Source organism: Macrobrachium rosenbergii, chromosome 11 (assembly GCF_040412425.1).
Source record: "Macrobrachium rosenbergii isolate ZJJX-2024 chromosome 11, ASM4041242v1, whole genome shotgun sequence".
In the NCBI taxonomy this organism is placed as follows: Eukaryota; Metazoa; Arthropoda; class Malacostraca; order Decapoda; family Palaemonidae; genus Macrobrachium; species Macrobrachium rosenbergii.
This window is the reverse complement of record NC_089751.1, coordinates 48,938,117-48,962,419: the sequence shown is the minus strand read 5'-3', so window position 1 is coordinate 48,962,419 and position 24,303 is coordinate 48,938,117. Positions and strand designations below refer to the sequence as shown.

General features: G+C 37.5%; 1 protein-coding gene across 19 annotated transcripts in view; it reads right to left on the bottom strand.

Moving 5' to 3' along the window:
• LOC136843430 (protein bric-a-brac 1-like) overlaps nucleotides 1-24,303 on the bottom strand; it is a 361,384-nt gene that overhangs the window by 19,424 nt on the left and 317,657 nt on the right. For 16 of the 19 annotated variants that reach the window (XM_067111890.1, XM_067111891.1, XM_067111898.1 and 13 more), the window contains 3 exons: nucleotides 12,434-12,524; nucleotides 10,536-11,309; nucleotides 7,197-7,370 (listed from right to left, as the gene is read on the bottom strand). In XM_067111890.1, coding sequence (XP_066967991.1) covers nucleotides 7,197-7,370; nucleotides 10,536-11,309; nucleotides 12,434-12,524 — 1,039 coding nt within the window. Of the gene's footprint in view, nucleotides 1-7,196; nucleotides 7,371-10,535; nucleotides 11,310-12,433; nucleotides 12,525-17,060; nucleotides 17,184-24,303 lie in introns of those variants that run through there. The other 3 variants (XM_067111900.1, XM_067111902.1, XM_067111907.1) reach the window with 1 other exon arrangement.

Sequence of the window (24,303 nt, the reverse complement as noted above, 5' to 3'; positions counted from 1 at the left end):
TCTGAAGAACCTTTAATACTCTCTATAGTGTGCCACATAAGGCACACACAAGCAAAAATCCCCTTATGGGAAGTTTTCTGCAAAAAGTGATGAGGCTGGCACTTGACAATATTATACTTTAGCATCTCAACAAACATGAGATCTGGATTCTAAGCAAAATGTACAGCACCTGCTAACCCTAAAGGAACAAGCAGTCAAGCTGACAGTGGAAACTGTGTATTGAAGCAAATATTACTGAAGAGGGCCAGCCAGCAAATCTCTGAAGCGTAGTCAAGTACTGAGGAATTTCATCAATAAGATCACAATGCTGCTGACATCCTGACAAGAACAATATTTCAATAATATTTCAATATTTCAAAGGACTAAGCCTGTAGCAATAATGCTCTTGTCTCCACTGGCATATGAAGCCTTCCTTACAATACTTCACTTTCTGACAACATTGTGAGATGTGTTTTCTGACTGTTCAGATACATGAGTGTTTGTAGTCAATGAAAACACAAGTGTTGCCAAACATTCAGTCCTTGAGAACAGTGTTATCACTGCATACTGATCCATGGTTATAAGCATGGTGAAAGATCAGCTAATAAAAAAATCTTAAGTTCAACCAAATCCTACTTAACAGGTAACCCCCTCCCCATACCAATTACTGATCTGCTCTAGATCTCTGTCTAGGCAAATAGCCACTTAATTTTGAGTTACAAGGGGATTAACAACATGATTCGTATCATCCATTACAGTACTGTGCTGCTTCTTTTCACTGGCAACAAGCATTTCATTAGTAGGCACTCAATGCAGCAAATATACAAGAACATTTCCGTGGAGAAACAGACGTGAACAATTTCTAATCTTTAAAATAAAACCATACCAATAAAAAAAAAACTCTGTTGCTGAAGGAAATGTAATTCCTATGTTATGAAAAGTATATATCAAAGCCTAATGATAGAGAACACGGTCAAGGTGAATAACTTTTGGTTCATTATCCAGCATGAAGGGTTCCTTGATAAGTGGGTACCATCAGCAATATCACTATTGCCTCCAATGCCAAGCAATGCAGAACTTCATTGTGAAATTTCACCATTCAAGTTTCTCATGTGCTCTAACTAACACAAATTTCTACTCAATTCCAGCATCCCCTCTCATAGCCCTCATCAAAACAGATCTGGATCTTCCAACTCTTCTGGTGACCACAGAAGAACAGCTCAAAACCAACACAAGGGTTGTGTAAATGACAAGTTCAAGATATTTCCATCTCCCCTTCATTATGTCATCTACATGTGAACCTTCCAGAATTTCCTTTATGGAAGTTTTAACTATATTTTGCCATCTAACACCCAATACTCTTCTGGAGGCTTTACTTCCAAATCAACAATGTCTTTCAGATAGTTTCATTGTCATACCATGATTCTTGTCTATAGAGCAATACAGATTGCACTAGATTAATGTAAAAACCTTAGTTTTGTAGGCAAATTCACTGTCTGACTTGGCTTTTTTATACTTTGAATATCACTAAATTCCTTCTCATATATTTGTTACCAAATACTTAAAACAATCAATCCCATTAATTGTTTCTCCTTTGTGCATAATCTACCGGTATTACTTCTGTTTTTCTTGGATTTATCTAAGGTCTAATCTCCCTGATATATTATGCATTCTATTAAGAATGCTTTGTAAAGTTTGTGGTGCTTTGCTGAATAAAATAGTATCACCTGAGTATTCCAAGCCTGCCAAGTTTCTATTGTTACTCCAGTCTAACCTCTCTTCCATACTGTACCACTTTTTTCATCACAAAAAACCATGAGAAGGGTATACGGCAATGGAGAAATAATACTTCCCAGTATCATTTCACTACTTCCTGCAAATTCACTTCGAAAGATGCCTTAAACAAAAGTCATCATAGGCCATTAAAATCAATGCAATATTACTTCCTATGCATATTCTGGTTTCCAGGAAGCCAGTTCTGATACAAGGTACTCTGCTTGTGCAAGAGCTTAAAAGAAAAAATTTTTCAGCAGCCCTACAGCAGTTAGCAGACAGTACAGTCCCTGCTCACCTGAGGAAATGCATTTTGGAAATGAAAAATAAAATGCATTTCAGACATGTCTTAAAAAAATACATGAAAACCTTTCTGGAGCTTTACCCCAGAATACCAAAACTACTCTGCACAAAGCAAATCTATTGAGATGTGTGGTTCAGAATTGGACACAGAAGGAGGAGGAATGTCAATATATGACTGTTTTGCTTCAAAATCCATTATGATTATGTTCCCCTTCTTAAGTAAATAAATGAGGAATAGTAAAGTAAATGAACTAGATCAAACAATGGGTGCATTCAATTTGGTTTCCAGAGATGAAATGCAGTTAGTTTTTGCAGTCTGGTTTTTATCTTTTTTATTATTGCTTCATGGTGACTACGCAAAGCTCTATTAGTGCCACTAGTAGTACTTACTATGAGGATTTGATAGCTCATTTCATCATGGAAAAAGCTAAATTTTCCTGATCTTGTATGAATAAAATGTTAGTATTTCATGTTTATGATAGCACATCAGCATTCTATGGCTTGGCAGTGGACATAAATTTTAACCATATTTTCTTGGTTGTGGTGCTTTAAACAGAACGACTAAGAGACAATTACCCTTGCAGCCCATTAGAAAATTGTTCTTGTACTGTACTGATGTCTATGATAAAGCTATATTCTACACCTCGACTATACAAATTACCCCACAGCTCAATAATGCTACTATGAAAAATAGAGTGCAGTAAGCACCCACACTTGTAGGGAGTGCAGAGAAGTCAGTAACATAACTAAAGCATCCTGAGACCTGGCCTAATGGTATAAAGTACGTAATTACATTTTCTATATCTTTCCTTTATGTGACATTAATGTAACCAGTTACACAATTAGATTTGAGTGAAACTGTCAGTTTGATTGGGAGGCAAATTTAGGACATCATCAATCATAGGATTAACCTGATAATTTTGTTTATGAACTGTATACAGGTATACTGAAATTTCTTTAATTATATCAACCAAAAATTCTACTTGTTTATGTACTTGTGATGTCAGTATTACCATATAATAAAAGGCTTCATGTATATTAAATTTAGTATGAGATTTAAATTTTTCAAATGGTAAATCTGTTTGATGGCTCTTACTTTGAGAGAAGGACCACTGCATGTACATAAATTAACACAGCCTTCTTCATTTTTTTTACATGTTTTATGCTCTTCATTTTTTTTTACATGTTTTATGTTTTGTATGTGCAAATAGAGTAATAAAGAAACACTATGTTTCCCCAGATTGAAGTCATAGGTTCTTATAGACTCTAATCGTGATGGGCTAGACAAAATTATTTAGATCTATACCATCATCACTTTCAACAATTGTTTCAGCTTTAGACAAGCTCTTCATGTCTAACTATGTGACTCAGTGGTCTCGCTTGACTTATTTATAGAGGGTTTCCTATTTCTTTCCATAAACAATATTTGTCATACACAACACCTTAATCATTTTTATAATAAAGTACTGCGGTCTGACTTTAAAAGGTTGCACAGCATGGCTATATGGAGATTTCCCACATTAGCATATGTTCACGTGGCTGCCATCGAACTTAAAGGCAAGGGCTCCAATTTTTTAAATAATCTCATACTGTACCTAAAATAGGCATTGCATATACTGTACCTTAAACTAAATATACAATGAATATGTACATGTTCATGCCTTTATAGTGCACACACATTTCATTTTTTTTTTAATACAATGCAAACATAGTTTGTTTTCAAGATTCATACACAATACTCCTTCATTCAAGGGCAAACTAACACTAAACTTTTGGTTATCTACTCAATTAATAATAATGTTCAAATTTGTAAAGATAAAAAGGCTTCTGTTATGCCATACAGTCAATAACTTCTCAGTTAGAATTTTGTACATACACCTATCCTGACTACAGTACTTTGGTTCAGTCTTTGAATGTTTCTCTTTGTTCCCATATATGTGACAAAAATTAATACATTAATAGCTTTATTTCAACCAAACTGTGGGAGGTACGTAAATGTTATTATCTTTTCATTTCATTATGTGATGAAACAAATTTCTTATTCAGCAATCAGCCATGCTCTATATAATTACATATACCTGTATTTCTCCTGATTCCTTTAACAAATACATTGTACTTTAAACCATTCTAATTACTCTTTTATCCTTCCAAGATACTGCCTATGTTACTACTCACGTTTTTCTAAAATCTGCAAATAACTGTAAAGCTTCGTTATTTTAAAAGGGAATGTTTCCTCCACTATTTGAAATCTAATACCCTGTTTTTCTAGTGAAAAATACAAGCCTGCCTTTTGGCCATTAAGTATTAATTACATCTCATAAGGTGGACTGCGATATTGCTCCCTAGATGAGCTACAAGTTATCATTGCTCTTGGGGACATCTGTTAGCCCCTCCTTCTACCATCCTTAAGTATACAAACTTAATTACCTTATTTCCTTAGAAACCTTGAATTTGGCTCTTTCAGATTACCAGTATAACTAGAAAGGCATATACTGTTTCCCTACTTGTCAAGATTAGACAAAAGCAATCTGATCAGTGACATAACTCCAATCTTTCCTTAACATCATCACTTTTTTTCTCTGGAACACTCTGGCTCCATTCTCTCCTACACAGGGGCATTTTCAGCCAATAGTTCATTTGGGTAAACAAGGAAGACCAACTCCAACCAGGAGATCAGGTCAGTTCAATGACTGTTCCTTCTCACCCACTACCAAATTTCAAAATTCTAACATCATTTGCTTTCACAAATCAATTATTATAACTCCTGGCAATTAAAAAAGAAACCAATGAAACTACAAGCAAGAAAATTTCCCTCTGTGAACATAAACTAAGCCAAACTGAAACAGGGGTGTTTAGAATTATGCTGATGTCATTAACCTCTTATGAGGCATCCAACAAAGATACTCTACAATGATTCAGCCATGGTACTACAGAACAGAAAATTTATGCTTATTAATTTCATGAACAACAGGCCATCTAATTTCTGTAGGCAGGAAGAACATTTCCTCCTGCCAATCAAAATTTCTGTTTGGTACCTTTTCCCATAAATCTAAAAAAGAAAAAAAAAATTGCTAAAACCTTCTTGAAGTTAAGGTTGGACACTTGAGAGCACCTGATAAAAAATTATGTATGATGTTTGCAAAGGTTTGTGCATTTTGATCCAAGGTAGAATCTTCTTTAGGTAAGAAACTGTTTTCAGAGATGGGAGTCTCTCAAAATGATTTTTTAAAATAAATGGAAGGCAAACACAGGTCTCAAGCTACTCGTACAATATGGAAATTTTCACAACTTTTTTCGTTTGAATAAATCAAATTTTGTATAACCAGACCCATGAATTTATACTCTATTAGGGGAGAGAATATTTTGAACACAACCATTACAGTAAAATCACAGGCTTAACCTGGTAAATCTAAAAACTATCAAATTTTTATGTACTAGAAGAATATTAGTCTTATCTTTCGATGCCAATAAAAAGAGCTACTGTACCAATAAAAAGAGCTACTATCTTATAATGTTTATAAATTCATAATACCAGAGAAATATGTACTTGTGTAAGTAATTATAAAACATACATATCACTGAAGTAACAAACGCAAAAAATAACATACACATACTGAAATATTTCATCAAAATTCCATCTGCCATTTTATGAGTTGAGACTTCAGACAATATTCAGTCATGATCATGACTTCACAAATGCAGCAGGGTTTAACTAGCATCAGCTTTGAGTTAATCTCAAGATATCCTGAACAGACACCAATATTGAGACTACCAGCTGCTTAGCAGTGAACAAAACAGCAGCGAAACAAAAATGAGTGGCTCTTTTTGGTGAAGTAAAAAGGAGCACACAGTAATATAGACTGAATTTCATTCTATAACACTGCAAAGCTTAGCATTAGGACGGATATCTAATCAGTTCAGTTACATTATACAACAATATTATCTGCCACATAAATAAGGGGGCACCTTTGGCAAAGGAGTAAATTACATCTAACAATCTACCCTAGTTTTAATATTTTAAAAAAACTCTTTTAATCTTATCACAACGGATCATTTTTATTCCAATTAAAATCTTTCTATGACTCGTGCCCTTCAACTTCAAGCTGGATTCTTCAAATCTTGCAAACTGTACACTTTGCTTATCTGGCAGATCCAGACACACTACTTTCTGCCCTTTACTTTGGTCTCTCCTCACTTAGCTGTCTAACTTCTTCAACTCTGCCTTCTTGCAATTTTCATTTAACAGCAAATCCTACAGGTTTTGTTAGGCTAGAGACCTTAATACGAGTAATAATAATAATAATAATGAAGATACTGATATCTTTTGTCTTATAGTCTATAATTTTTCTTTTAAATCACGTTTTTAGGACAATACTGGCTTTGTTGCACAGTATTACTGTGAAGTTAGGAACCTTCAGTGTTACAGGTAGTGAAACAGTACTAAATACCTACATCCTAACTTCTTGCTTAAATATGATACTCATATAACAGTTTAAATATACAATACAGTATATACAGTACTTATTATACATGATAATTAGGAAGACATGGGTGTGAAATTATTAACAATGAAACAATTATTGCACTTGCCCAGAAACATTAAAATTTTCTAAAATATTAAACTTTTATCCCTGCAGGAAAGAGAAATAGTTCAAAATGAATGAGCATGTTCAGATAACTTTTCACTGATACAAAATGTGTAGTGTAGAACTTACTAGAAAATCATTGCGCTTTAAATAATATTATCATGGGCCAAGGGTATGACATCAGTTATAACTTCTACCACTCACATCTTTCAAAATGATTTATCTGACTTCAACATACCTGGAGGCTATATTTGTACGAACATCACAGTGCACTAATTGTACCACTAATGAGTTTCAAAGTAAAAAGCATTCTAATAGGCCAACATGCACTTTCCACACAATCATGCCGAAATGCGGTGCAACCTGGGGATATTCTGGATATCACAGCTCACATTTGCCATAAGTACACACTTCAAGTGAATGCTGGTGAGCTGACAATTTTAGACTGAATGACAATACCCAGACAAATTTGATCATACAAAAGTGAACAGTGACAACTGTAGCTCATGATTTCCAGAAAACCCTGTGATGCAAATGTATGAAATGTTTACTCACCAATGCAGGGTCAAAGGAGGAGCCTAGACTACCTTCGGGACAGGATTCATGGGTATGGAGATCAGAATGAGGGTGTTCACCCCCACTACTGGCATCTCCCAAATCACTTCCTGTCCCACTTTCTACAGCCCAGTCCTCTTCTTCCTCTTCAACTGAGACATCTTCCTTGACCACCTGTTTAAAGGAGAAAAAAATATAAGATTTCATGCGTCAATCATCAAGACAACTTCTACTGTAAACCTAACAGCTAGTTTATGAAATTCTAAATTTTGACATAATACTGTTAACTCTGTAATTTAACTTGGCAGTGCTATTCATAAGATATTTTCTCTCTATATGCAAACATTGTCAATTATCAAAAAAATTTTTTTTTCCAGCACAAAAATTACAAGTGCATGTTAAAAAATGCCAAAAATCTTATAAATGCATAGGACAACATTAAAGTGAAAAAAAATTCACTTTCCTACATCTAACATAGAATCATGAAAAAACCTATGTAGCTACGCGACTGAGAACGGTGACAGAAGAAAGAAACTGAAAATTCTCATGGCAAGAAACCTCTAAAAAGCAGTACAATAAAAATTAAAGGGTAAGCACATCACTTTCTTGAGAGTGCAAATTCCATTACGTATCTATAAATGGAAACAAGAGACAGCTGAATCCAATGACATAAATTGGAACTAAACAACAACAACACAAGCCTGAGATCATCATCTACAAAAATGTTGTGTGATACATATGTGTTGTCAAAACCGGTAATCATGGCAAATCAAAGTATGTAAACAATACTGCTCTCTTGATAATTGTGCTAAATTGCAATACTGTACTGTACTGTACTGTGAATACAGTGGTTTTTCATGATGCCTGAGAACTTAACGTACTGCAGCTTCTCCTCAACCTCTACCATCCGTACACAACAAGAAAAATTACTGTATATAAATTAAAAAAAGAAAAAATGTGTAGTAACGGCTGTTTTTGATATCCCACTTGGATCTCAGCTGTAATCTCCACTGGAGTTAGAGTAAGAGAGGTACAAACGACCATTTTCCACAAAACCTTTAGTAAGAAACAAACCTCATGAAAATATAATATATATATGACAGAATTCTTTGCAACTGATTTTGTTTTTATGCATGCATTATAGGCTATACATCGGAGTGTGCATTCTATGTTTCCAGTTATTGTTGCTAAACAATAAGAAGTTAGGGGAAGCATCCTACATAAATGTTCATAGTAAAAAGTCTGTGAATTCAAATATGGTTTACTGTATAAGGCTTATGAATACATGAAAAGAATCCATGTACGAACAGTAAAGCCATATTGATTTGATAGGGCTACATTAGATTAGCCTACGCTTTAGGGTAGAAAATTATTTCATAATGCCACTTTTCAATGACACTAATGACCTGATCTTCAGAACCTACCCAGACCATTTGGAGAGGAGTGGATTCCTGATTCAGTTTCTGACATCATCAAACAAAAAAGATGCTGGTGATAAATGAGCACTATAAGCACTGTTGCTATAACTTACCTAACCACTAATACTGGTAATAATGAAATTCTGTCAATCACAAAACTATGGACACTGATAATAAAAAGGAATCAAATGATTAAAGGCCAGAATGGAAGGAAGCCTCCATTAACAAAGCATAGTTTTACCAAAGCATCACTGTACTTATAAACGTCAATCAGCAACATAACTGACTCAGGTTTCTGGACCATTCTAGGGCAGCCCTAAAGGTTCTGTTTGTACAAAAGATAAATAGAGGCTGGTAAAAGAGAGCAATGAAGGATGCCATCAAAATAGTACTTTACAAAGTTAAACACAGGCTGAAGATGAAAGGATACTAGAAAGTCGGTATTACTCATCAGGAACTGAATGCCAAACCTTGTGTATTATCTCTACAAAATGTGGAATCATTTGAAGGCTGGAGTTTCCTTGACGAAGAAATGAGCAAAATGAAAAAGCAGAAAGTCCTGGGTTTGTAGTTCCTCAATCTTGGTCAATAATATAATTCAAAAGTGCTTGGAACAATCCCTAGCTGTTGTCCTAGTCCTTGTCAATCATGACAACAACCAGAGCGCTATCTTATCTCACAAGGGCAGACTCTTCCTGAATAACTATGGTGATGACTGTCCTATTAACTATAAAGTTAATTTGTTTTTCAGATGCAAGAACTCCAAAAAAAAAAACTGTCTCCTAGGTCAAGACCTACCTAGAAATGAGTCCAAACACCTGAAAATAGTCAATTTTGAGATTTCAAGGTAAGAGAAACTGGAATGTTCTGTTCTGCATCAAAGGGAAACTGGAATGTTCTGTTCTGCATCATATGTTATCCTATAAATGCCAATTTTGACACACTTACATGAAATGCAAAAAAATTGGATGGGAGTGAAGGAATAGTTCAATATGAAAGTATCCCTTTAGTATAACCAACTTTAAATTATTATTCCAATTTTTATTATTAGAGTATGTTCTTTTTTATCAAAAGCTACAGGCAGAGCTGTTACAATGACCCATGCCTATATTGATGGAAGAAAAATTTAATTCAAAATGGTAGCATGACATATGAACCTGGGTGAAGAAGGCCTACAAAACATAGAATGGAAAGATTCTGCTATCACAGCTAAAAGGCTACCCCAAAAGTCATCTACTGGTTATAATTTGATGACAGCAGATGCCTTTCTAAGCAGCACCCACAAAGGACTGACAAAAAGCCACTAGGTGTACAAAGTAACTTGATTCCAGACCTTCTCCTAGTGGTCAAAATCGAATGTAATCTATCATCAGTAGGCCCCAGATCCTTCATAAGCATCTGAAGAATCCTCAGGAAGACCTCTCAGCTTAGTGGTGGACTATCTAAAGTTTACATGCTACCAGCCTAATGCACTTTGCAACCCTGAATTCTTTAGAAGAGTTCCAAAGGGAACTGTTTTAACATCAAACTGCAATAACACAATATTCTGAAGGGGTTCAGCATTCAAGTAATGCAAATAACAAGCAGTTGAAAGTTAACACATCTGTAAAACAACAATTTGCAATTGTGTACAAACACCAAAAACATCTTCAAATATAAGATGTTATAGCAACCTAACACTGCTCTAAATGTACATGATAGTGTACACAGCAACTGGCAAATACTTTACTGTCTACAACAATGGTTTTCTGATCATGTTCCTAAAATCCACATTCAGTTTACTGTATATCACCCCTCAAGCAGCAAAAATGAAAGCCTATACTGTACTATTACATCTATGGCTTAAGTGTGAAATTATTCTTCGTATTAGATGATTTCCTTGCTACTCATTTCAAACATGGATTACTGGATTTGTGCTTACCACATCTTCTTCCATCTTTGCAGAACTTTTCCAAGATGGTCCAGGGAGTGGATCGGATTCATCGTGGGGCTTTTCTTGACAATTAACTTCTGAGGTTGGTGGCAGAGGTAAAGGTGACCGTGGAGGTTGTGGTGTTTGTGGAGGTTGTGGCGTACTCGAGACATGCTTGGTATCATCTGGAGAGCTTTCCTTGTTAGGGTAATGAGGTTGATGGGACTGATGAGGTTGGTCGGGAGATACGGACTGGGTGCACTCATTTTGGACATTATCGGATTGTGACACGGATGATGAGGATGATTTTTGTGACAAATCATAAGGACTATTCGGTTCTTGGGGAGACCAGTTACTACACACAAGGCCTACTGGACCAACAGGCATATAATCGGAATCTCTTGGAGCTCTTTTTTTCTTTGGTGGTGGGCTTACAGCAGGGTCTGCAGGTGGCCTTGGAGTTGGAACCTCTCTGGACGATCTGTCAGGCCTTCTGAGATGCACAGGATCATCAGGGACAGCTAATCCTTTCACCTGCAGTCCCTCTGCAGTTTTAATTAATGAAGCTAGATTATGATGGGGAACATTCACCTCACCTCTGTACATAAAATCTAATAATGCCTCCAAGTCTCTTGCGGAAACATCTTTCATAAACACTATTGGATGTTTACATGGATTCTTGGTGAACATTTCCTTAAAATAATCACTACATGTTGACAATACAAATTTGTGAGCTGGATACTGTTTCCCACCACAGGCTAATGTCACATCGATGAATACTTCCTGTAAAAGACAGATTTCATTGCAATTACTTATTAAGCCAACAGGAGCATATACTAAGCAAAAAATATCTATTAATTATCATCATCACTTACTATGTGAAAATCAAAAAGTATAGCGGAAAATTTTCCAAATTAATATTTTGCATGATTTCAAGTGCATCAATTGCACTACCCAACCCTCAAATATCAGAGAACAAACATACATTGTGTACTATATATAAATGGTTTCTTTAGGGAGCAAAATGACCAGTGTCAGGATAAAATTTAATGAAATATATTGAATTTGCAAAACAAAATCTCAACTGACATAACACTGAAAACTTCAAATAAAACAGCAAGGATCTGAACTTCATTCCAAAATATATTTACATGTACGAGTACTTCACAAAAGTTCTTAGATGTAATCTACAATCTGAAGTTCCATGAATATATGGGAATTAAACTGTACATGTTAATTAATGACACCATAAATGCTAATTGTCTGAACTAAACTTGCTTGTTCTAGATCTACAAAGTGCAACATCATTATCAGACCACGCAGAGATAGATAGGAAATAAAGAGGTGGAAAATATGGTTTTAACATCTACACACCAGACAGTTTGATAAAAATTTACTTAAATTTCAAAACCATATTATGAAATATTATCAAAGAAAATGAAAGGAGAATGAATTACCTATTTTGTACGCGATTGCAGTAAATGATTATTACTGGCAGTGTATGCACTATGTAAAATATTTAAACAACCCAAAAGCTTTTACAGGAAACTTGTCAGGGGGCAATGTAAGTACTGTATGCATTAAATTAACCTTCTTTAAAAAAAAAAAAAAAGCTTTGTAATGCAATTGTACAAATCTGTATAACTTTTCTTCATCTCCTCTTATTATATACTTTAAATACACACTTCTGAGTAAAGTTTGGAGAAACTTCTGCATAAAATTTAGAAAAACTTCTGCGTAAAATTTAGAAAAATTTCTGCGCAAAATTTAGAAAAACTTCTGCGTAAAATTTAGAAAAACTTCTGCGTAAAATTTAGAAAAAGTTCTGCATAAAATTTAGAAAAACTTCTGTGTAAAATTTAGAGAGAGAGAGAGAGAGAGAGAGAGAGACTTGAAAATACTCTTACCTGGTCCCTGAGTATTGTAAGAATATCAGCAAAAGTGGATTTGTGATTATTCCACTTCAACGACAGGAGCTCATCCGTCATTGTGTTTACTCTGCAAAACAATAAGAAGAAGAATTAGGTGAAGTGTAACGAATACTCCATCTAACACAACAACAAAAATTTCCTCATCTGAAGTGCCCAGAAGATACCTGGGGCAAGTATTCAATAACATTAAGCATTACCAGGAAAGAATACATCAAAATAAAATTAGATCTGCTCCCAAGGGATATTTTATAAATAAAACTGCTCTATTCCTTATTCTAATTTGCATCTTACCATAACCAGTTTAATCTTGGGTTATCATATCTGTTTTCTCGATCCAGCATCTGTTTATAGCGTATTAATGTGAATTGTCTAAAGGAATGATTATACATACATATATATACATATATGTGTGTAAGTGTGTGTGTGTGTGTGTGAACGCACGCGCTGGGTTTCCTTGTAAGCAGATAACGCATCAAACTATTAAATCATACTTCCCACTGATCTTCCTAATACTGAATTGTGCAAATTTATCACCTGAGTGCAGGTCAATACTGGGAGGTTTTTACGTAAGCGACATTGCGCCATTCAGCAGCAAGGCCTCGCTGTGTGACCCTGACAGACGGACAAGTGACAAACGCCCTGCGTGCGCCCACCAGTGGAGGGTTCAGAAAAAAAACCCTTAAAATTATAGGATATGCTGTCGACAAATACTTTTAGATCACCTTTATTCAAATTCAATTACATCGTTGGGTTTGTAAAGGACACTGTACTCGTTCGACATAGTTCTATTTTGTCCTCCAAGACCTTTCATTCTGTTTCTGTTCTTGATGTAAGTCGCTGCATGCCGGAAATGAATACTGAATTTACCATTTATTTATTTTCTTTGTTTAATTTTTATTTTTAAATTTGTATTTGCGGGCATTCAATGCTGAAAAAGTCCATTTTGCAAGTGCACTTCTTTCATATTTATTCCTTAATAATAATAATAATAATAATAATAATAATCATAATAATAATAATAATAATAATAATAGTTAACTATATACTATGTTAGGATTTCGTCACTGCCACTGCAAAAAACAAAAAATTATCACATTAGCTATAGTGATGCAGGGAACGACGTGCATGTAATATTAAATCTCAAAGATCTAAGTTACAATTTAACTTAATAAGAATTCAATTCAATTAGATTCATACAAAATATATATATATATATATATATATATATATATATATATATATATATATATATATATATAATGTAGATATAATTTGTGTATTGATTATCTGAATGAAAGAGCTATAACGAAAAGGACGCCTAGACCATAAAAACAACTAGTCAATTTATGCACTGGCGTAAAGAGCCATCACCGTTAATCCAGCTTCCAAGATCCTAGGCGACACTAAGCCAATGCCCTTTGGAACAGCCCCAGGAGGACTCTCGGTGTCCATGACAACTCGAAACAACGCGAAATTGAAATTCTCTGAACCTGACGACCTTCGATACCGCGATTCTAGAACCATTGCCTGTGACTGCGAGAGGCATAATCAACTCTACAACTAACGCCCACTCTTCCCTCCTACCCGCCCCCCACCCCACACATGGAAAAAAAGTAACCTTAAAACAAGGGGGGTGGGGGGGGGAAGAGTACAACCTTAAGAAAAGGACAGACAAGCCTGACAACGTGGATCATAATTTATCGCGTGTTTGCGAAGGATACGAACGGACTTATAATTACTTCATTTCTGGTTTAAAATTGTCATGAAATTCTATACTTCAAAATATTTAACGAGTACTAATAACATCACTCCCAGATGTGCTTTACCAGTATGAACCCCACCTAACTGTATGCATGGGAGGGACTCTTTAAATTAATCACGTCCATTTCCATTACATTTAGCAAATACGTTCTTTCATTATGATAAAATAAGTCTATCAATCAACCAATGTGCTGTCATTCACTCGGGTGACTTCACACGCATCAGTACTTATTGCCGTTCACACCAGACCTAAAAGTTCGCAGCTAACCTATGCATTAGTACAGACTGGTCATCATTTGCACTCCTGTGAGCCTAAGCCATTTTAGTACTATGTTTATGTAGTTCTGAGGTGCTTTCGAATTTGTTCTCGGATCTCTCTGCCTTCCTGATGGTTGTCAGAATCACCAACAGTCTCTCTCTCTCTCTCTCTCTCTCTCTCTCTCATGTGGCAGATAACTAACCTTTCTTGCAGTGAACAAAATTAATTTGGACAGCTAAGTTAGTCTCGGCATCGTAATAAAAAAAAAATCAAAGGCATATTACTCTTCACAAAAATAGTGAACGAACTTTCCTGTAACTATTTAAGGGCGTTTTATATCAACGATAGAAAAATAAAGACACTGCAACGAGACCTCATTAATCGGAAACTTAAGAAAAATATGGCAATCAAACAGAAGAACCTTAAGGAATATCCATCTAGAGCAGCGCCACGGCTGATCACAGGCGGACCCAAATTCCCCAAGGATAACTAGACCAAGTTCAGAGGTAGGTTTCTGCTGCTGCTCCTGCTGTACCAACAGCATTAGCAGCACAGCAGCAACAGCAGTAGGGATTTTGCACGACCTTGGTGGACAGGTTTTTACATGGGGGGGGGAGGAGGAGGAGGAGGAGGAGGAGGAGGAGGAGGAGGAGGAGGAAGGGGGGAAAGCGAAGGAGTGGCGCAAAAGATCTCATTCATTGCCCCCTGGCACTACTACCTTGGCCACCCCATGCCTAAGTGGTGCACGGTCAGATGCAACGAGGAAGAAAAAGACGAGAGAGAGAGAGAGAGAGAGAGAGAGAGAGAGAGAGAGAGAGAGAGAGAGAGAGAGAGAGAGAGAGAGAGCTTGTTTAACTGACTTCCAATAGCGCACTCAAAACAACCACAATATTCGCTTCACCCACACTGGCATACGAAATCTAATCCTTTCATAGATACTGACTTCCACTGATACAAATAAACACACACACACAAATATATGTGTATATATTATATATATATATATATATATATATATATATATATATATATATATATATATATATATATGTGTGTGTGTGTGTGTGTGTGTGTGTCCACCAACACACATTCGTAAACAAACATCCTAAACATTGCAAAAAATTGTCAAACAAGCATTAATTCCTTAGAAATTATATTTAATCACTCAAAAGATATCGTACGAGTCATAATCAAATGCCATAAAAATCTGCATATGCGTTGATTTTTTTTTCTTTTAGCATTCCAACCCTTTTTCCGATATCGCAGTTAACCAACATAATCATTTCTAACCAGTCCCTCATCTATCCTCTGCCTCCCCCCCCCCACCAACAACCCTACCACCACAACCGCACAAATAACCGTCCCCATGGACAGCTGAGAAGGCCATTGGATAGCTAAAAATACAGCGACCTTGTGGGTAAACAGGTAGTCCACCCCCACATGAAAACACTCGAGCGCAAAAATAGTGTTACGTTTAACATTTCATATACATTATTACTGTACGTGCCCTATGCACATTTAATATTATCAAACATTCTTACAAAAGATATCCGTACTAAGGACATTCTATCATAAACTTTTGAACAGAGAGAGAGAGAGAGAGAGAGAGAGAGAGAGATTCATCATTCCACTGCATTACCCCCAAAAAGTTTTGTTTTTTCTTGACTTTTAGCCTCGATTCGCCGATTTTCGTGCTAACGAAAAAATGCATAAATGGATCCCCGCCGTGGGGCTACCAATTTTAGCTCATGTTGAAATAATAAAAATCACTTAATTGTACTGAAATATATTCTCATCGAAAGAAAATACAACTAGGTTTAGATAATTTTTGCTCCAATTAGGGCATAACACGATAGGTTTACGAGCGTGATAAATGATCACGATGAAACTAATACGTGAAGATAATCCCGACGCAAAAAGAGACTCCTGCTCTCCTCTTTTGTGAATGCTCAGAGCAACAACAGCTGCCGAACTTTCACACATGTCACCGGCGTAACGTCACGCTTCGTAACCCCTTGGGAGGGGGTGGGGAGGAGGGACGGGCGTTGGGGGGGAGGAGGAGGAGCCACAACAGACGTCGTGCGATCTGCCAGATACTGCTAGACGAGAAGTGTCCCGAAAAGATAAGCATTTTTCCCACACTAACATCAATGACACGTTACAGCAGGCTCATCGGACACTACATTGTGTCACTCGAGCGAAGATACCTCTTCGGGCTGCTTTATTTGGCGTTCACATCGCTGGCGAAAATCTGGGCCTCTAATGGGCATTTGGCCCTCCTTCACAGCCATGCAGTTTGAGGCATTATTTGAGAATAAAACGACAACAGGCAACTATTCGGTGCGCCAGATGGTTATGTGTTGGCGGGTGCGCGATAATATACCAACCAGGTGGTCCTGAAAACATACAGATGCGGTGGTGCCTACAAAACTCATGTACGCACATACTAAACAAAACTGTGGCTGGTCTGAAGCACCACATCGTGGTGAGAGAGCCTTTCGTTTTTCACTCGAAATCGCTTTTCAAACACACAAAGACACGTCACTTATCCAGCACCAGCAGCAGCGCAATGAATAAACTCACTCTATACAGTCCTACAGCGGCATGACCACAAAGGGCGCATGTGTTCAAGAGCAGTGAGAGCGAGACAGCGAGGCACATCTGTCTTCGGCCCTCACCAACAACGCACTGACAGCGTTGGACTCGCAACGCGGACGGACTAGAAAGGAGCGTACGTAGTACACAATGTACCAGCGCGTTTTTCCGACCATAAAACGCATTAGATACAATTTAGAAAGGCAATACTGAAAAACAGGAGTCTTATACAGAACCAGACCGATCATGCTGACTTTATATGCAGTTTCATGACGGAACAAAATCGTTCCTTCAACTCATTTAATGACGTCGGAACTTCGTAATCTGATTATTCTGTTAAAGTGTCCTAACCATACCTTCATTCTATGTGTGAAGGGGAATTATAAACTTAATCGTGGAAAAAATTGCAAACTTCCAATCGGTATTGATCCAAATTCGACAACACCTGGTCAGACACCAGCTGGACTACGTTTTTTTGCCGTTAGGAACAAATGGTTCGCGGTTAAATTCGAACGAAATATCATAATATAAACTTCTATGAGAACCTAAATTATGTAAAGCACTGCCGTACACGAATATCAATAAAAAAAAGGTTATTATTACTATCATTATTGTTATTATATTATAAGGCCTATACTACTGCCACATGTCTAGGGTGAAAAACTCGCAGAGTTATTCAACTTTAATCGACAGTGTCATTCCTCTTTCACCTTGACCTCTTGAAAACTGAAAATTATTCAATAGTGATTCCCAAAAAGGAGTTGACCTACATAAAGCTATTTCACCTTTCGCATACGTCAATATTCCTCGCTATTTTCGGCAGGTCCTCAATTTTTTTTTACCCAGTCTTTCTTTCTTTGGGTTAAACACACACACACACACACACACACACACATATATATATCCGGACATACATAGCAATGTAAAAAACAATATAAAATAAAAATATGTTAGACCAAAGGCATAACTTTGATAAAGTATATCATTGTTAATGATAATCCCATTTGGAAAGTTAATGAGATGCCTTGCGATACCATCTTTCTTTAGTTGTATGTACTTTATTATTATTATTATTATTATTATTATTATTCAAAAGATGCAACCTATTCATATTGAACAAGCCCACCAAAGAGGCCACTGATTTGAAATTCAAGCTTCCAAAGAATACGGTGCTCATTTGAAAGAAGCAACAGAAAGTAATAGGAGCTACGGAAAGAAAGATACCTGTAGGAGTACTGAATAAACTCTTTAGTAATGATACAATAATAATGATAAATCATTATCTACTCACGCAAAAGGTTTTCATTACGGAAAGTAAACAGGATGATGTGGTGGAGCAGAATACTTTATGATAAAATAAAGCAAAACAAAGAAAATGAGATAAAGTGAAAATAAAAATGAACATTGCTAACAATCTTACCTAGTATGCACACAAATAATGATTATTTAGTAAATAATAGTGTTCAGTGAATAACAGTGTCTTCTCAAGCGCAGGGCACAAGGAGTTGTGTAAACACATCTGCACAAATGGCCTCTTCATTCATAATTGCCCAAGGGATTGAGAGAGAGAGAGAGAGAGAGAGAGAGAGAGAGAGAGAGAGAGAGAGAGAGAGAGAGAGAGAGAGAGAGAGAGAGAGGATGCATAGCAGCCTCACACGAACCTTTACAACCATGATGGGGAAAACTGTTTTAAATGTGGTGGTATTCGGAATTAAAATGAAAGGAATACTCTCTCTCTCTCTCTCTCCCTCTAACAAACACAAAAACTATATATATATATATATATGTATATATATATGTATATATATACGTATGCATATATATAATATATATATATTTTTGTTAATTTCCAATTCCATCCATATTAAAAGCTCGTTATGTTATCCATTTTTTTTGGGGGGGGGGTTCTTTCAATTTTCCTTTTTTAAAAAATAAAAGTATTCTATTCCAAAGAATACTGGCTACACCTGAGAGCTGGAAAAAAAAAAACGATGGTGTGTAAAATGTCCCACACGAATTTCGGGAAGTGGACCCACGAAAAACGGTCAAGGAGTTCCGTGTCTGTATAATCTTGGCACCGTCCAAACACGACAGAAAAACATGACAGAAACATCATTAAACATCGTTGCAGATACAGTATACCTGCAGCACCTGTCAATCACTATTTCGATGTACGAAAATCTGGTCTCACGGAGCCAAGTCAAGAACACAGGTGCAGGGAAACGGTTCCGCAGGTGATCCACACCAGATGTTGACGATAAAGTAAACACCAGATTCTAATCCACTAAACTGTTTTGCCGGAGACTTCTAGCTAGAGCAGGTGGTATTCGTTCAAGGGGTACCACTAGGGGCCTAGAGTTTACCCTTGATATACAGAGGTATAAATACCCGAGATACTAGAACGCTACTTTTCAAGTACGAATTAAAGCAAAACAGCTATTGAAGACAGCTTCTGTCGAAGCTCACCTTGCAATTCTGGCGTTCTTCTTCTGATGGGCAATCTTCTCTTAAGATGGGTCTCCCCCTTCCCTCCCCTCTCCTACGACTTAATCTAGAGCCCATCGTTCTAGAGGCATATATCAAGGGAGAAGAGCTTATTAACCTCAGTTATCAACGGACTCGCTCCTCGGTAATCTCTTCACATTTCTGCGAACAGAAGATTCACAGCAGATGTGCTGACTCTCAACAAGCGCATACTGTTATCTCTCTCCTTCGAGCGGGCTACGATTTCGTCTACGTGCAAACTTTTCTGTCTTTACCGGATTGGAAGCAACTCAGCGGCTTGGACAGACTACAGCTAAACAGTGAAAGCAATGAACACTACAGAGAAGGAACATCTCCATTTTCCCAATGAAGTCTTGAGGTCGTTGGTCTTATTCCCAGTCTTTCGAGAGTTCAACTGCTTCCCGAGCCAAGTCTACATTGCCGAGTCTTCAAGACTATATTCGTGGTTTGCAGGGCTAAAAGTCTTTAGTATTATATCAGCGAAGGACCGTAAACATATATTCGTTACACCAACCTATCTGCATTTTCGGGTGAATCACTCATTCTCAATGAACTGTTGTCAATCTAGTCTCATCAATATGGAAGAAATCAGTCACTTCTCAAGACGACAGTTGTTGACGGTCGAGAGAGAGAGAGATACAGGTGACTCTTGAGACCCCGTCTAAGAATAAGAAGAAAATCAAGAATGTGGAGGAAATGATTGACTGAACGGAGAGCGTCGAGACACACACATTACACTGAAAGATTTCGCAACACAATGCCATCCCAAGTTCGTGAAAACAGTGAAAATGTAACATTTTTGCACGACAATGAGACATACGGAAGTTGCAACAGCAAAGGATCGTATAGAGAGACACTTAATTTCAGCTTTAAAGAGATATTATTTTTTTTTACCACCTAAACCTTCTTCTCCTCTGATTCTCCACACCAGACCGGAAACCTGTGGGTTAGCAAGTCTTCCCCGAATACCTCTTCGAAAGCCACACCCGCCCACCCCACCTCCCCCCCATTTCATACCACCTTCTTCCTCCACCTGTCGTAATCTTTCGAAGCATTCTCTCTCTCTCTCTCTCTCTCTCTCTCTCTCTCTCTCTCTCTCTCTCTCTCTCTCTGTCAAGAATGGAATACGAATGTCATTCCTAAATTAACTATTTTTTTTTTCTGATCTACAACCCTCAAAAATGCTAAAAAAATCTCTCTCTCACTGTCTCTTTCTTTCTTCCAATATATACTGATCTACAGCCCTCAAAATGCTAAAAAATCTCTCTCTCTCTTCCAATATATACTGTCTACAGCCCACTAAATGTTACAAAATCTCTCTCTCTCTCTCTCATATACTGATCTACAGCACTCAAAATGCTACAAAATCTCTCTCTCTCTCTCTTTCAATATATACTGATCTACAACCCAAAAACGCTGCTAAAGATATACTTATCAATGCAGGCTGATAATTGATAGTGATGGAATGGCAGCTACTCTAAAATAATAGGTGAATAAGACCACTTTCAATATTATTACCTCAGCGGCCATCTTTTCCTTGCAAACACAGCCCCACCCCCCCTAAACACACATCCACTCCCATAAAACTCATAAGATTCATAAAACTCAACTCAGTAGGTTCTACTTTACCCCGATAACTACTGAGATGAGCTGCCAATCATTAACCATATAATCACCATCATTATGAGCACTCCCAAATTCTTCTAATACCGGCCACACTCATTATCCCTTCAGGTCAGCGCCTCCGCCTCCTCCTCCTCCTCCCCCTCCTCCTGTCATCTTTTTCCCTCAAGGAGTGAGCGATATTCCTTTCCTCACATTTCTCGTGATTGTATTCATCAGTTTTTTTTTTTATTCTTCATTCTTTGTCGAAATGAATCTTCAGCCAAAACTAAAAATTTTGAAAAAACTAAACGAGATCTCGAAAACACCGCGTGCAAGGTGTTTGAGCGCGCGCGCGTTTGTGTGTGTGCGCGCGCTCGCACGCTCGCCTTCCAACAAAACGGTACTCTCATTTCCATTGCCTTTCGCTCGCTTCCTGTTTGTATCGTTCGGCCCTTCCTCCACTTTCGTGACTTTTTAGTCACTGTCTCACGCACGAACGCATGTACACACACACACACACACACACACACACATCCTTTCCCTCCCCTCCCTCTCTCTCTATACTTTCTTTCGGTCATCAACCTCAGGTTCAATCGCTGCTTTCCTTCCGCTCTCTCTCTCTCTCTCTCTCTCTCTCTCTCTCTCTCTCTCTCTCTCTCTCTCTCTCTCTCTACACCTGACTGAGAGGAATAGCGATTTTCTATATGAGGCGAATTTGTGTGCTTAAAGAAATAGGAAATTAGCGTTCCATTCATTTGAGAAATTTGCCCCCGAATTCCTTTTATGTTTTTATCTGAACCAATTATGAATACGATTTTTCAGAAAGCAACTAGCATTACGAAATACTAAATACATTTTCCTTCGTTTCTCGTCTTAATTGAGCTTCCCCAAAATTCTTCACAAACGATCGTATCGCGCAATTTCCTAACAATATATATATATATATATATATATATATATATATATATATATATATATGTATGTATGTATGTGCACTGCACACAAATTACCTCTACTCCCTTTCTACCTTCAGAAGGCGAGGCTCGCACCAGAAGGTGTTACCCTTCCGTATGCACGTTAAGTGCGTACGTGCGCGCACAAATGGAAACCCATTCCCGCCAGTACTCTTGGAGGCGAATGAATGTGAATGACTGAATAAACGGATGAATGGACGCAGGCCAACACCTCCACCACAACCCTCCCTAAAATAAGCCAGGCCAACCACCGTCACGATAACGAGTGGCAGAAGCCGAACGAGCAGTGTTTTCGTAATAATACAGCCGTCGACTGCAGCAACGGGTTGTCGGCTTAGACCGTTGCTTTACACATCAACTCCAGAATGGCGTATCTCTCTCCCTCTCTCTCTCCCGCGTCGACTTCGACCGCTGTTTTATACAGCAACTCCAGAATGACGTATGTCTCTCTTTCTCTGTCTCTCGACTTCTCTCTCTCTCTCTCTCTCTCCTGTTAATCAGTCACGTGACGTTCAAAAACGTGAGGGTTTCAGCTCAAACACGATTCGAAAGGGCATGACTTTCTCAAGATTGTACGGACTTAAACGTGAAGCAATTCAGTGAAAATCTTTTTATATATAAAATACAATGTAAGCGCCAGGAATATCATACACCGAAATCTAGAAACTGAAATGCATCGAGGAACAGAAGAAAATGGCTTAACATGCAGACGGAAGATACAAAAAATGAATAGGTAAATAAAAAAAAGAGAAGGGGGATATAGGGAATACCTATAGCAAGAGAAAGGCGAGAACAGGTGCTTCCGGGGTGTCCCCGATCTTCAGGCAACCCCACCCCCCCCACCTTCTCCAGAGAAGAGATCACAGTCCTCCCCAACCACCCACCAACTCTGAGACATGGCAATCTCTTCAACACTGTACATTCAGCGTCTCATCATAAAGGTTAATGACGACAGGCTTTGAAAACTACAAAAAACTTAAACAGCAAAGTGAATCGAAGTCACCTCAAGTGACCAAAAATGTATCTCTATCGTTCAAAACGAGAAAAAGTGACGTTGGTTTTATAGCAGGGACAGTTTACACAAACACGCTCACAAACATACACACACTACCCTTGAAAAGCCTCGCTAACAATATCTACATTCTTCGAAATGAGACAGGAGACTTCTCCGCAGCGTAAAGCGTTGTTATACCTGGTGTCAGCGGAGAATACTGGCAACATCGCAGTTCTGAATACGGCTTAGTAACTGCGCCGTACAACGAATGTATTCATTCTTGCACCAAGCCTTTTCTCCGCGCAACTGCCCTTACCAAACAAACGAAAAACGAAAGTAAATAAAAAAAAAAAAATACATACTTCTTGGTGTCAGAGGAAAGAACCTTCGTTTCAATTACAGCTGCTACGCATAACGAAATCTGTGACCTCCATGGCAGAGGATGGAACTTCATGGACACATGACCACGGATTAAGATTTAAGATTGCATAAGAAGGGTCGCGGAAATAAGACTTTTCAGTACTACATTCATTTTTTTTTTTTTTTTTCGTGTGATGACATTCTCATTTATAACCTTCAACCGACCACTAAAATACCTTGAAAGATCTCGATTCAGATAGGTAGGCCTACTGCAGACATAGCCTTTAAACGGTCTCGATTTAGACAGATAGGCCTATTGCAGACACAGCCGTCACAAGTTCACTGGACTCTGCATTTTCAATATGCAGAAGGTGAGACATATTCTGAAAGATGACCCTCATCTGTATCAAATCTCTCTCTCTCTCTCTCTCTCCTGTGATGATCCTGCTACTACAGGAGATCCTATTGATGAGGTGTACTCCAGCACTTCGCAACGAACGATCGTATGACACACTGCAAAGGTTACGGGATCATTCAGCACAACGATCAAATATCAAAACAATGGACAACAATGCCATGAAGAGGAGAAAATGACAGTACTACAACTCTTACATATACAGAAGTTCGTACTGAATAATGTCATCTCAAAAATGGTTATGTAACAACATCTTTGTGGGAACTTATAGGAATATATATCATCATTAGCAATAATGAGTGATAATTTCTTAACCATCTGCAAAGAGATAGGAACAACATGATCGCATTATAAACAAACAATCGCATTTATGACTAT